The 15,869-nt window shown below is 41.7% G+C and overlaps 1 protein-coding gene across 2 annotated transcripts in view; it reads right to left on the reverse strand.

Annotated features, from left to right (window-relative positions):
- The window catches only part of LOC145684271 (uncharacterized), a 323,824-nt gene that overhangs the window by 16,958 nt on the left and 290,997 nt on the right, over positions 1-15,869 (reverse strand). Inside the window, exon 32 of one of the 2 annotated variants that reach the window (XM_081756414.1) lies at positions 6,583-6,821. The exons of the other annotated variant lie outside the window; for it this stretch is intronic. Coding sequence (XP_081612540.1) covers positions 6,583-6,821 — 239 coding nt within the window. The remainder of the gene's footprint in view (positions 1-6,582; positions 6,822-15,869) is intronic. 2 annotated transcript variants of the gene reach the window in all.

Genomic DNA, 15,869 nt, shown 5'->3' on the forward strand with positions numbered 1-15,869 from the left:
TTCGACTTCCTGAAAAAAAATAATAATGCAGAGTTGTGGGAAGTTTACAAGTCCACCAAAAGCTGGCACGCACATCGTATCAGGAATTGGAAATAACGCTTGTAGCGTGCAAAAACCTGATATCTTCTCGCTGTATTCTACTCTTCCTACTCTTAATGCAAGCAACATTGTAGTGGCCGCAGCGACAGTATAAGATAAAACAGCAATAAGGGAACAATTATCGGAAGCGAAAGAAGATTGTACAGGTAATTGATGTTCCCTTTAATAATTATGCGACTTGTACGTCCAGTACGCTACATAAAGCCATTTCGCTAGCAACATTCCGCACTCTCAGGGAGATTTTCGTGAAAGATTTTAATCTTCATTTTGTACATCCCAAACTGCATATGTGCAAAACGTGTGATAAACTTGTTATCGGCATCAACAGTGCAAGCGATGCAGAAGCGCGAAAGAGAAGTGAACAAGAGAGGGAACTTCACTTACGGAAAGCTGAAGCCGTTCAAACCCAGATGGAACACGATTTTCGTGTTGCAAGAGAGAATCCACACGTATGGCTTTTGACATGCAGCAGGCACTGCCTATACCACATATATCCACTAATGTTGTTTCTTATTGTAGGCAACTTTGGACACATAATCTGAGAGTACATGACTTAAATGGAGGATCTATGCACATCTGACCAGAAGATGTAGCAAACCGAAGTTCGCAAGATGAATTTAATGTTAATGTATATAATGGTCTGTATAAAGAATAATAATGAAGTACTTGAAGGAAGAAGAAAATTAGTAGCCTGGTACGATTCTTGTGGTGGCTAGAACAAATACAAAAAATATTATAACATTCTGATACCTCTTAGTGCACGACCTAAGGATTTTTGACGATGTACACTCATGTCCAAGATTATTGTCGCATGTCTATAACTGTCTTCTTGTAAGAATATAATTTGATAATGATTTTGCAGAGTACTATTAATACTGATACTTTGTGTTGTAGCACTCCCGTCCTTCTCCAAGAAAAACGTACACCAGATTTCCTTCAGATCTTTGACGGCAGCATCGCAACGGAAAATTGTTAAATCATTGTATTATTTCTAGGTCGCCACCGCGTGTAGAAAACCGCGGAAAATAACGCTGATTCCGGTTCGGTGGAAAGTAAGTGTGGTACCGATTAAGTTCCAAAATCACACTGCACGGGACAGATTTAACACCGTGTCTTCAAATACGCGGATGAGCGATTGGATGAATTATTTATACTCCCAAATGCAAAGAAACAATTATGACACTTAAATTATTTCAGATAATAAATACATAAAAGTAATTATAACGCATAATATCTTTATGGAAGTTCATCTTCAAAGCTAACGCTGAAGTACAATGGATATTACATAATTAATAACAATAGCAATGTATCATTAAATATTGAAACATAATAAGAAATCAACATTTTCAGAAAAGCGACATTACAATTGAACTTCACAGAAGAAATACTACAGAGATAAAAGGTAGGCATCCGACTGTCTTCTTTTACAATTCCATATATCGGCAGCCTTCATGGTACAGTTTAAATTTAATCATTGTGGTGCATTTCCGAAATGTAGCAAAATTAGGTTAAGTTCAGAAGTTTTGTAGTAAGCTTTCAAGAGTTTAAATTAAGTTAAGCTGATATAATGTTATTCAAGTTTTGCATGCATTTTCTAATTTAGATTAAATTTTGGGGTTAAATTCCAAAGTTGGGCGTCCGTTTCTAGCGAAATTTTTAAAATTTACAGGAAATATATGGATAATTTGATCGTTTGTGTGCTTGATAATATATATGAGTCTCGAAAAATCTGTTTATTTGTTATATATAAGCGGTTATAAACATGGGACTATATGGCGAGCGGAGGGAACTACTTGGCGCAAGGTAATCGAACAGTTGAATTATGGGAAAGAAACGAGCATTTATGTTACCAACATGGCGAATGTACAAGGGCAATGAACTAGCAGTTTTAACATTTGTGAAGGAATACATTGATAACGAGCAAAATCTTTTAAAAGTTTGTGAAGAGCACGGACTAATGAATCTAATAACAAATTGCAGAAAGTGTGGAAAGGAGATAACAGTGAAAAAACTTGACGAAAGCGGGCGCCCAACTTCGGAATATATGCCAAATTTTGAATAGTTACTCGTATCCTGTGCAAATAAAGACATGATAATGTTGAGACAAAGATAAAACTGTTAGTTCGTTAGATTACCGAAGATGTGACATACGTCATCATGTATCATTTGCTTCAGAAGCCTAGTATAACCCAATCTTTCTTCATACAGTTAGGTCTGGCGTCTTCATAACGGGCGAATGTGCATTCTAAATAAAATTCTTATCTTTATATTAAATAATTATTTAAATCTTTTGCCATATGCATTAATTCAAAATATGTATACACCATACATATTCCATTAAGTGTATAACTATTAATACAGTATTTAACTTCATTTAACAATTATACACACTCTATTCCTGTTATTACACACAGATTCTACGGTAACTGTCATGAAAAGGCTTAAAGTACAGACTTACAAAAGAATTATTTAGAACAGGATCTTCATTAACACAATATTATCGTGAATATTGCTATGCCACAGTAGGTAATTAACGTGTCTGAAATTTTGTTATATCCTTTCGATTCGTGCTTCATCGTCATGTATTACAAGCAGAATACGAATAAACTCATCAGTTTATGTAAAATTCCATCATGAAAGCAAGAAACTGGCAATTTTGGATTATTGAAAACATTTGGAGTTAGTATTTGCGCATTCTGGATTTAATTAGTGGCATGGCTATGCAGTAGCATAGGAAAAGGGGAAGCAAAGCTTCCCGAAGATTTGCTTAGTTAATCATTTTATCCATCTTCGTAACACACAAAATAAATATTTTCAGACAATATATAAATTAAATTTAATATTACCTTGAAAAAGGCCACTAAATATTATTTTCTTCAAAAATAAATTTACTGAGTTATGAGCACAATTAAAACGTATTCAAGCATCAAGTTACTCTCTATTTAAATTATATCATTCATTTCATCTGAAATCGGAACTGAAATCGGAAGTATTGTATCTACAAATCGATTTTCTTCTTTTTTCCTACAATATGATACAGACCAACGATCACATTCCTGTAGTACTTTCAATTAGTTATTTATTGGTGCAGATGTTGGTTACATCATGTGTTTCTCAATATCAAAATTTATATTGGTTGATGATTCATGGACAAAAGAACAAATAAATTGAAACGAAATAAATAAACAAGAAACAATGAAAAACCATTAACAACAGCATAGCTGTGATGCTGGAGCATAACAGTGTATAATCGGGAAATGTATATTTGTGGTAAATTTTATAGGAAATGAATTATAAATACGAAAATTAGAGTGAGTAAAACAAAATATTGCTAAGTGGATAAGAAAGTTTTATTTTCGTTTTATTGTTCTTCTTTACTGCTCTTTTGACATGAAATTTGCCACATACATATATTTGCCGATTGTATACATTTTAACATTGTAAGAAATACTGGGCGAATTCGTTATCAAATTATATTCCTACAACAACATATTTATAGATATGCGACAATAATTTTGGACATGAGTGTACAACACAATTTTCCATTACCTGGACACATTTTCCTATATTATGACTGGGATTTTGGAATTATTGGAAATAAGAAGAAGTCTACAACAGCAGTATACACTCCACATCAGTGGATAGACATGATAGAACATCAAGAAGAGCCAAACCTTTCCAAGTAACAGAAATGATGAGAAATGTGTTTTTTTTTCCTTTGTTCCTGTTGTTTCATCATTAATTTTCCGCAAAGAATGTGTTTAAGGTAAACCAGTTTACATATAGAATGTTTCCAAAATTAGAATTACCGAAGAGAAAACCTCACTTATATTCAGCCTCACCAGAATTTCGATACTACTTTGAAGGTATTCAGAGTGTTGCCCCAACGGCAAAAATATATATATATAGTTTTCTGCAGGTCAACATACCGAAAGAGATCTAGAAGTAGAAAGCGAAATAGAAACCGTAGCAAAGGAAGAAAGTGGTGACAATCAAGAGTAGTGTCACTATCATGTAACATCAGGTTCATTCACGCTAAGAACTGTCTGTCTCTATCCAACAATTGTGTACGTAATATTTTCGCACATAACCAGACAGCGATTTGTGGATATTTTGTTTATGATCATTTACTAAATACTAAAACCACACTGTAATGATCAAAGCAATAAATGTAAATATTATATCCCGACAACTTTGCGACTGTCTATTTCACAATGCTTTAATTGTAACATTTCAGGTTCTTGCATGCACCCACAGAATTACTCCCTTTCCCTTAATCCGGTCTGTCAGGGTTGTGCACATATAGTCAGGGTTGTGCATGATTGAAGGATAGTCATCAATCAACTACTCTCTCAATTCGACTCATCAGCTTTGTTCTCATACCCATCAACTTGATTAACAGTCATGAGTCAATTAGTCACTAATTTCGGTCTATCAGCTTTGTCCCTGTATCCGTCCAGTAGATGAACGGTCATCAATCAACTAATCTTGCGATTTGGTCTATCAGCTTTGTTCATATACCCATCCAGTTGATGAAGTCATCAATCAATCAGTCACTGAATTCGGTCTATCAGATTTGTCCCTGTATCCGTCCAGTAGATGAACGGCCATCAATCAACTAATCTTGCGATTTGGTCTATCAGCTTTGTTCATATACCCATCCAGTTGATGAAGTCATCAATCAATCAGTCACTGAATTCGGTCTATCAGATTTGTCCCTGTATCCGTCCAGTAGATGAACGGCCATCAATCAACTAATCTTGCGATTTGGTCTATCAGCTTTGTTCATATACCCATCCAGTTGATGAAGTCATCAATCAATCAGTCACTGAATTCGGTCTATCAGATTTGTCCCTGTATCCGTCCAGTAGATGAACGGCCATCAATCAACTAATCTTGCGATTTGGTCTATCAGCTTTGTTCATATACCCATCCAGTTGATGAAGTCATCAATCAATCAGTCACTGAATTCGGTCTATCAGATTTGTCCCTGTATCCGTCCAGTAGATGAACGGCCATCAATCAACTAATCTTGCGATTTGGTCTATCAGCTTTGTTCATATACCCATCCAGTTGATGAAGTCATCAATCAATCAGTCACTGAATTCGGTCTATCAGATTTGTCCCTGTATCAGTCCAGTAGATGAACGGCCATCAATCAACTAATCTTGCGATTTGGTCTATCAGCTTTGTTCATATACCCATCCAGTTGATGAAGTCATCAATCAATCAGTCACTGAATTCGGTCTATCAGATTTGTCCCTGTATCCGTCCAGTAGATGAACGGCCATCAATCAACTAATCTTGCGATTTGGTCTATCAGCTTTGTTCATATACCCATCCAGTTGATGAAGTCATCAATCAATCAGTCACTGAATTCGGTCTATCAGATTTGTCCCTGTATCCGTCCAGTAGATGAACGGCTATTAATCAACTAATCTTGCGATTTGGTCTATCAGCTTTGTTCATATACCCATCCAGTTGATGAAGTCATCAATCAATCAGTCACTGATTTCGGTCTATCAGCTTTGTCCCCTATCCGTCCAGTTGAAAAAACAGACATGAATCAACTAATCTTTTGGTTTGGCTTATCAGCTTTGTCTCCACATCCATATTTGATGGGAAGTCATTAATTAACTAACATCTCAAATCAATTTGCCAATTTTGTATCCATATTCAGCTAAATGATGAACAAAATTAAATCAACTAGTCTCTTATTTCCGTCTATCAGTTTTGTTTCCATACCCAGCCAGCTGATGATCAGTCATCAATCAATTATTGACTGAATTCGGTCTATCAGTTTTGTGCCTAAACCCATTGAGTTGGTGAATAGTAATCAATCAGGTACTCCATGAATTCAGTCTGTCAGTCTTGTGCCTATACCCGCCATAATATGGTTGGTGAATAGTAATCAATTAAGTACTCCCTGAATTCGGTCTATCAGTTTTCTTCATATACCCATCCAATTGAAGAATACGAATTGCATTGCTCTCTCAATTTGGTATCTTATCATCGTATATCTTGCATGTACGCTCATGTCTAAAATTATTGTCGCATGTCGATAAATATGTTGTTGTAGGAATATAATTTGATAACGAATTCGCCAGGTATTTCTTATAATGTTAGTATGTGTATAATCGGCAAAGCCATGTATGTGGCAAATTTCATGTCAAAAGAGCAGTAAATAAGAACAATAAAACTTTCTTGTCCATTTAGCAACATTTTATTTTACTCATTCTAATTTTCGTATTTATAATTCTTTTCCTATGAAATTTACCACAAATATACATTTCCCAATTATACACATAGTATTAGTATTTAAATTACCCTGCAAAATCATTATCAAATTATATTCTTACAAGAAGACTGTTATAGATATGCGCAATCATTTTGGACATGAGTGTACATGAAAGATCGAGTTATAGTTTTAACTTTCCATATGTATCAGGCTTTACAGTGTTGTGTAAATATCGCCCCACTTACCATCAGGATACTAATATTGTACTCATACTCCACAAGATCTCCATTCTCCAATACAGATGACACATCACCAACAGCAAAAGCCAGAAGAAAGCTTGTGGTAAGAATCATAAATATACAAAACAATTTTTCTATTCGTGTATATCCGTAAATATCACCGAAGCCAACTGTAGTGAAAGTTTCCAAAATAAAATAGAATGACACGTGGTATGATGATAAAGGATCTTTAGGATCAATATGGTCTGGAAATAAATAGAATAGTTATAAGTAAAATATATCCACATTGTACAATATTACCCTCTAATGAATATACAGTACATACATATTGTAAAGATCTCTCGTGCAGTAGTAGGTAGAGCATAAGTAGAACAAATTACAGTCTGGAATCGTTTCCCTCCACCAGTTTTTATTATAAAAGTCCTCTAAAAACAGCATTTAACAGAAATACTACAATAATATAACTTTTCTAATATAAGGTAGGGAAAAGTGGCCCAAGACTCGAGCAGCCTAGAGCAAGACCTCTACAGAGTTCCGAAGCAAGCCAGGTGGAGTAGATTAAGAATTACCAGTGCCCCGAAGCAAGCAGAGGGAAGGTTGAGTCAGAGAGTTCTGACGCAAGATAAGCGACTGAGGTTAGGAATCACGACGGAGCTCCGAAGCAAGCTAGGTGGAGTACATTAAGAATTCCCAATGCTCCGAAGCAAGCAGAGAGGGAGTTAAGAGTCACAGAGCTCCGAAGCAAGATAAGCGACTGAGGTTAGGAATCACGACGGAGCTCCGAAGCAAGCTAGGTGGAGTAGATTAAGAATTACTAATGCTCCGAAGCAAGCAGAGAGGGGTTTAAGAGTCACAGAACTCCGAAGCAAGGTAAGCGACTGAGGTTAGGAATCCCGATGGAGTTCCGAAGCAAGCTAGGTGGAATAGATTAAGAATTCCTAATGCTCCGAAGCAAGCAGAGAAGGGTTAAAGAGTCACAGAGCTCCGAAGCAAGGTAAGCGACTGAGGTTAGGAATCCCGACGGAGCTCCGAAGCAAGCTAGGTGGAATAGATTAAGAATTCCTAATGCTCCGAAGCAAGCAGAGAGGGAGTTAAGAGTCACAGAGCTCCGAAGCAAGATAAGCGACTGAGGTTAGGAATCACAACGGATCTCCGAAGCAAGCTAGGTGGAGTAGATTAAGAATCCGTAATGCTCCGAAGCAAGCACAGAGGGGGTTAAGAGTCACAGAGCTCCAAATCAAGGTAAGCGACTGAGGTTAGGAATCCAAACGGAGCTCCGAAGTAAGCTAGGTGGAGTAGATTAAGAATTACTAATGCTCCGAAGCAAGCAGATAGGGGTTTAAGAGTCACAGAACTCCGAAGCAAGGTAAGCGACTGAGGTTAGGAATCCCGATGGAGTTCCGAAGCAAGCTAGGTGGAATAGATTAAGAATTCCTAATGCTCCGAAGCAAGCAGAGAAGGGTTAAAGAGTCACAGAGCTCCGAAGCAAGGTAAGCGACTGAGGTTAGGAATCCCGATGGAGCTCCGAAGCAAGCTAGGTGGAATAGATTAAGAATTCCTAATGCTCCGAAGCAAGCAGAGAAGGGTTAAAGAGTCACAGAGCTCCGAAGCAAGGTAAGCGACTGAGGTTAGGAATCCCGACGGAGCTCCGAAGCAAGGTAGGTGGAATAGATTAAGAATTCCTAATGCTCCGAAGCAAGCAGAGAGGGGGTTAAGAGTCACAGAGCTCCGAAGCAAGGTAAGCGACTGAGGTTATGAATCCCGACGGAGCTCCGAAGCAAGCTAGATGGAGTTGATTAAGAATTCCCAATGCTCCGAAGCAAGCAGAGAGGGGGTTAAGAGTCACAAAGCTCCGAAGCGAAATAAGCGACTGAGGTTAGGAATCCCGACGGATCTCCGAAGTAAGCTAGGTGGAGTAGATTAAGAATTCCCAATGCTCCGAAGCAAGCAGGGAGGGGTTTAAGAGTCACAGAGCTCCGAAGCAAGGTAAGCGACTGAGGTTAGGAATCCCGACGGAGCTCCGAAGTAAGCTAGGGGGAGTAGATTAAGAATCCCCAATGCTCCGAAGCAAGCAGAGAGAGGTTTAAGAGTCACAGAGCTCCGAAGCAAGGTAAGCGACTGAGGTTAGGAATCCCGACGGAGCTCCGAAGTAAGCTAGGGGGAGTACATTAAGAATCCCCAATGCTCCGAAGCAAGCAGAGAGGGGGTTAAGAGTCACAGAGCTCCGAAGCAAGGTAAGCAACTGAGGTTAGGAATCCCGACGGAGCTCCGTAGCAAGCTAAGTGGAGTATATTAAGAATCCTCAATGCTCCGAAGCAAGCAGAGAGGGGGTTAAGAGTCACAGAGCTCCAAGCAAGGTAAGCGACTGAGGTTACAGGGGCGTCATTTCAGACTTCGCTTGGGGGGGGCAAGAGCACCACCGACATAAGACTTTCATGTTTTGTACTAGTATATTAGTATACAATTGATTAAAATATATGTGTTCCTCAAACTCTTGGGGGGGGAAGTTGCCCCACCTGCCCCCCCTAAGTGACGCCCCTGGTTAGGAATCACGACGGAGCTCCGAAGCAAGCTAAGTGGAGTACATTAAGAATGTCCAATGCTTCGAAGCAAGCAGAGAGGGGGTTAAGAGTCACAGAGCTCCGAAGCAAGGTAAAAGACTGAGGTTAGGAATCCCGGCGGAGCTCCGTAGCAAGCTAAGTGGAGTATATTAGGAATCCCCAATGCTCCGAAGCAAGCAGAGAGGGGGTTAAGAGTCACAGAGCTCCGAAGCAAGGTAAGCGACTGAAGTTAGGAATCCCGACGGAGCTCCTAAGCAAGCTAAGTGGAGTACATTAAGAATCCCCAATGCTTCGAAGCAAGCAGAGAGGGGGTTAAGAGTCACAGAGCTCCGAAGCAAGGTAAGCGACTGAGATTAGGAATCCCGACGGAGCTCCGAAGTAAGCTAGAGGGAGTAAATTAAGAATCCCCAATGCTCCGAAGTAAGCAGAGAGGAGGTTAAGAGTCACATAGCTCCGAAGCAAAGTAAGCGACTGAGGTTAGGAATCCCAACGGAGCTCCGAAGTAAGCTAGAAAGAGTAGATTAAGAATCCCCAATGCTCCAAAGCAAGCAGAGAGAGGGTTAAGAGTCACAGAGCTCCGAAGCAAGGTAAGCGACTGAGGTTAGGAATCCCTACGGAGCTCCGAAGCAAGCTAGGGGGAGTAGATTAAGAATCCCCAATGTTCCGAAGCAAGCAGAGAGGGGGTTAAGAGTCACAGAGCTCCGAATCAAGATAAGCGACTGAGATCAGGAATCACAACGGATCTCCGAAGCAAGCTAGGTGGAGTAGATTAATAATCCATAATGCACCGAAGCAAGCACAGAGGGGGTTAAGAGTCACAGAGCTCCGAAGCAAGGTAAGCGAGTGAGATTAGGTATCCCAACGGATCTCCGAAGCAAGCTAGGTGGAGTATATTAAGAATCCCCAATGCTCCGAAGCAAACAGAGAGGGGGTTAAGAGTCACAGAGCTCCGAAGCAAGGTAAGCGACCGAGGTTAGGAATCCCGATGGAGCTCCGAAGCAAGCTAGGGGGAGTAGATTAAGAATCCCCAATGTCCCGAAGCAAGCAAAGAGGGGGTTAAGAGTCACAGAGCTCCGAAGCAAGGTAAGTGACTGAGATTAGGAATCACGACGGAGCTCCGAAGCAAGCTAAGTTGAGTATATTAAGAATCCCCATTGCTCCGAAGCAAGCAGAGAGGGGGTTAAGAGTCACAGAGCTCCGAATCAAGGTAAGCGACTGACGTTAAGAATCCCGACGGAGCTCCGAAGCAAGCTAGATGGAGTTGATTAAGAATTCCCAATGCTCCGAAGCAAGCAGAGAGGGGGTTAAGAGTCACAAAGCTCCGAAGCGAAATAAGCGACTGAGGTTAGGAATCCCGACGGATCTCCGAAGTAAGCTAGGTGGAGTAGATTAAGAATTCCCAATGCTCCGAAGCAAGCAGGGAGGGGTTTAAGAGTCACAGAGCTCCGAAGCAAGGTAAGCGACTGAGGTTAGGAATCCCGACGGAGCTCCGAAGTAAGCTAGGGGGAGTAGATTAAGAATCCCCAATGCTCCGAAGCAAGCAGAGAGAGGTTTAAGAGTCACAGAGCTCCGAAGCAAGGTAAGCGACTGAGGTTAGGAATCCCGACGGAGCTCCGAAGTAAGCTAGGGGGAGTACATTAAGAATCCCCAATGCTCCGAAGCAAGCAGAGAGGGGGTTAAGAGTCACAGAGCTCCGAAGCAAGGTAAGCAACTGAGGTTAGGAATCCCGACGGAGCTCCGTAGCAAGCTAAGTGGAGTATATTAAGAATCCTCAATGCTCCGAAGCAAGCAGAGAGGGGGTTAAGAGTCACAGAGCTCCAAGCAAGGTAAGCGACTGAGGTTACAGGGGCGTCATTTCAGACTTCGCTTGGGGGGGGCAAGAGCACCACCGACATAAGACTTTCATGTTTTGTACTAGTATATTAGTATACAATTGATTAAAATATATGTGTTCCTCAAACTCTTGGGGGGGGAAGTTGCCCCCCTTGCCCCCCCTAAGTGACGCCCCTGGTTAGGAATCACGACGGAGCTCCGAAGCAAGCTAAGTGGAGTACATTAAGAATGTCCAATGCTTCGAAGCAAGCAGAGAGGGGGTTAAGAGTCACAGAGCTCCGAAGCAAGGTAAAAGACTGAGGTTAGGAATCCCGGCGGAGCTCCGTAGCAAGCTAAGTGGAGTATATTAGGAATCCCCAATGCTCCGAAGCAAGCAGAGAGGGGGTTAAGAGTCACAGAGCTCCGAAGCAAGGTAAGCGACTGAGGTTAGGAATCCCGACGGAGCTCCGAAGCAAGCTAAGTGGAGTACATTAAGAATCCCCAATGCTTCGAAGCAAGCAGAGAGGGGGTTAAGAGTCACAGAGCTCCGAAGCAAGGTAAGCGACTGAGATTAGGAATCCCGACGGAGCTCCGAAGTAAGCTAGAGGGAGTAAATTAAGAATCCCCAATGCTCCGAAGTAAGCAGAGAGGAGGTTAAGAGTCACATAGCTCCGAAGCAAAGTAAGCGACTGAGGTTAGGAATCCCAACGGAGCTCCGAAGTAAGCTAGAAAGAGTAGATTAAGAATCCCCAATGCTCCAAAGCAAGCAGAGAGAGGGTTAAGAGTCACAGAGCTCCGAAGCAAGGTAAGCGACTGAGGTTAGGAATCCCGACGGAGCTCCGAAGCAAGCTAGGGGGAGTAGATTAAGAATCCCCAATGTTCCGAAGCAAGCAGAGAGGGGGTTAAGAGTCACAGAGCTCCGAATCAAGATAAGCGACTGAGATCAGGAATCACAACGGATCTCCGAAGCAAGCTAGGTGGAGTAGATTAATAATCCATAATGCACCGAAGCAAGCACAGAGGGGGTTAAGAGTCACAGAGCTCCGAAGCAAGGTAAGCGAGTGAGATTAGGTATCCCAACGGATCTCCGAAGCAAGCTAGGTGGAGTATATTAAGAATCCCCAATGCTCCGAAGCAAACAGAGAGGGGGTTAAGAGTCACAGAGCTCCGAAGCAAGGTAAGCGACCGAGGTTAGGAATCCCGATGGAGCTCCGAAGCAAGCTAGGGGGAGTAGATTAAGAATCCCCAATGTCCCGAAGCAAGCAAAGAGGGGGTTAAGAGTCACAGAGCTCCGAAGCAAGGTAAGTGACTGAGATTAGGAATCACGACGGAGCTCCGAAGCAAGCTAAGTTGAGTATATTAAGAATCCCCATTGCTCCGAAGCAAGCAGAGAGGGGGTTAAGAGTCACAGAGCTCCGAATCAAGGTAAGCGACTGACGTTAAGAATCACGACGGAGCTCCGAAGTAAGCTAGGGGGAGTAGATTAAGAATCCCCAATGTTCCGAAGCAAGCAGAGAGGGGGTTAAGAGTCACAGAGCTCCAAATCAAGGTAAGCGACTGAGGTTAGGAATCCCAACGGAGCTCCGAAGTAAGCTAGGTGGAGTAGATTAAGAATTCCCAATGCTCCGAAGCAAACAGAGAGGGGGTTAAGAGTCACAGAGCTCCGAAGCAAGGTAAGCGACTGAGGTTAGGAATCCCAACGGAGCTCTGAAGTAAGCTAGGGGGAGTAGATTAAGAATTCCCAATGCTCCGAAGCAAGCACAGAGGGGGTTAAGAGTCACAGAGCTCCGAAGCAAGGTTATCGACTGAGGTTAGGAATCCCAACAGAGCTCCGAAGTAAGCTAGGTGGAGTAGATTAAGAATCCCCAATGTTCCGAAGCAAGCAGAGAGGGGGTTAAGAGTCACAGAGCTCCGAAGCAAGGTAAACGACTGAGGTTAGGAATCACAACGGATCTCCGAAGCAAGTTAGGTGGAGTAGATTAAGAATCCCCAATGCCCCGAAGCAAGCAGAGGAGGAGTTAAGAGTCACAGAGCTCCGAAGCAAGGTAAGCGACTGAGATTAGGAATCCCAACGGATCTCCGAAACAAGCTAGGTGCAGTAGATTAAGAATCCATAATGCTCCGAAGCAAGCACAGAGGGGGTTAAGAGTCACAGAGCTCCGAAGCAAGGCAAGCGACTGAGATTAGGAATCCCAACGGATCTCCGAAGCAAGCTAGGTGGAGTAGATTAAGAATCCATAATGCCCCGAAGCAAGCAGAGAGGGGGTTAAGAGTCACAGAGCTCCGAAGCAAGGTAAGCGACTGAGGTTAGGAATCCCAACGGAGCTCCGAAGTAAGCTATGGGGAGTATATTAAGAATCCCCAATGTTCCGAAGCAAGCAGAGAGGGGGTTAAGAGTCACAGAGCTCCGAAGCAAGGTAAGCGACTGAGATTAGGAATCCCAACGGATCTCCGAAGCAAGCTAGGTGGAGTAGATTAAGAATCTCCAATGTTCCGAAGCAAGCAGAGAGGGGGTTAAGATTCACAGAGCTCCGAAGCAAGGTAAGCGACTGAGGTTAGGAATCCCAACGCAGCTCCGAAGCAAGCTAAGTGGAGTACATTAAGAATCCCCAATGCTCCGAAGCAAGCAGAGAGAGGGTTAAGAGTCACATAGCTCCGAAGCAAGGTTAGCGACTGAGGTTAGGAATCACGACGGAGCTCCGAAGTAAGCTAGGGGGAGTAGATTAAGAATCCCCAATGTTCCGAAGCAAGCAGAGAGGGGGTTAAGATTCACAGAGCTCTGAAGCAAGGTAAGCGACTGAGATTAGAAATCCCAACGGATCTCCGAAGCAAGCTAGGTGGAGTAGATTAAGAATCCCCAATGGTCCGAAGCAAGCAGAGAGGGTGTTAAGAGTCAAAGAGCTCTGAAGCAAGGTAAGCGACTGAGGTTAGGAATCCCGACGGATCTGCGAAGCAAGCTAGGTGGAGTAGATTAAGAATCCCCAATGCTCCGAAGCAGGCAGAGAGGGGGTTAAGAGTCAAAGAGCCCTGAAGCAAGGTAAGCGACTGAGGTTAGGAATCCCGTCAGAGCTCCAAAGAAGGAAAGCCTAGAGTTCCGAAGCAAACTAGAGGCTTTGGGTTGGGTATCTCCTAGAGCTCCGAAGCAAGCTAAAGGAGGGATTGAAATGCCGAAACTGATAGATGTCCATGGAATGTTCTCTGTTATATAGGCACTCCAGGTGAAACGAAGTCGTTGGTGTTTCCTCGTCGTTATTTGATTGGTGGTGTTACTGCTGTCTCCGTTACCTGCAACTGTAGTACTCCATAGTAAATTGCACTTGCTTGTTGTTTATAAATGGGAACACATGTTGGGTATTTGGAAACACAAGTACTGAGACATTACAATATAGGGTAGACCATTTTCTTGATATCCCTTACAACTTTTTAAAATCTATATAGAGAAAGTGCTGAAATTTTGTGTCGTAGTTGGGGAACATTGTTTGCCATACTAATCAATACCACGAGTTTAACACTATTGCAAACCCAACATAAAGTAATGTTTTTTTTTCAAATACTACTACGTGAGGTTATTGCATACTTCAGATTTACATAAAAAGTGAAAACATGCAGTGTCACGCTTGTTACGCAATGTTGCAAATTAAGGATATTACAGTGTTTCAAACTTCGATAAACAATCAAATTTTGGAGGATTGTACAACAGTAATAACTTAATGAGACGAACACGTCTAAAGTACCTTAACGTTGAATACTACGCTCGTCATATGACGCATTTCGAACCAGTAGAAAGAAAATTACAAGGAACTGAAAATTTCACTTTTTTCAAAAGACTTTATTTCGAAAAAGTGTTTGAATAAGTATCAGATCAAATTACGTACATGGTTTTCTACAGATAAAAAGATCATAATGCCGTTTACAGCAATTTCATATCTCAAACTATTCGGAAGGCACGAAACAACAATAAAATATTTATATATATAGCTTAAAATTGCGTATTATGGAAAAATTTTAGAACAATTTTTGACTCACTTTACTTCTATAACATTACAACAATGATTTTTGGGAGGCGTAAATACTCCTCGGAATTAGATAATTTTTAACAGTGTTACAAACTTTGACAACTTCTATCATATCTCCAGAACGGTTTGAAATATTAAATTGCTATGTACCGCACAGTAATCTTCACATTTATGCAATTAGATGATGTACTTATCTAAGTAGTTTTTCAAAGTAAAGGTTTTTGAAAAAAAGTCAAATTTTCAATCCCTTCGAACTTTGTTTGTTATCATAGTCATAGCATTAGACACTAACGTACGTTGGATATTGTAATGTACCATGTGCTTCTGTTTGTAAACAATGACACCTACTCATGTTTGTAAACAATGACACCTGCTCGTGTTTGTAAACAATGATACCTGCTCGTGTTTGTAAACAATGACACCTGCTCGTGTTTGTAAACAATGATGTCTGCTCGTGTTTGTAAACAATGACACCTGCTCCTGTTTGTAAACAATGACACCTGCTCGTGTTTGTAAACAATGACACCTGCTCGCGTTTGTAAACATCAACCTTACGTATTTACGATGGAGTACTACTCCTCACGTGGTATTACTACAAGAAGCAGGCGACAGACTCCAACCACCTACAAGCCACATGACGACATGGGAGCAGCAGCGCCACAGCCGCCTGGAGCGCCTATATATTGGAGAGCATTCAGCGGACAGGCACCAGTTGTCGATTGGTCACCTCCCCTCCTCTTCCTTGCCTGGAGCACCAAGGGAAACTCAATCTCAAAGTCTATAGTCTGCTGTGGTTATCTCTTGGCTTCCCTTTTATCTGGCCTACCCTGCTTCGGGACTCTGTTACTTTTAACCCGCTCACTGCTTACCTGGAGCATTGGGGTTTCCTACGCCACCGTATCTA

This window comes from Thermobia domestica, chromosome 4 (genome assembly GCF_964235325.1).
Source record: "Thermobia domestica chromosome 4, izTheDome1.hap1.1, whole genome shotgun sequence".
Classification (NCBI taxonomy): domain Eukaryota; kingdom Metazoa; phylum Arthropoda; class Insecta; order Zygentoma; family Lepismatidae; genus Thermobia; species Thermobia domestica.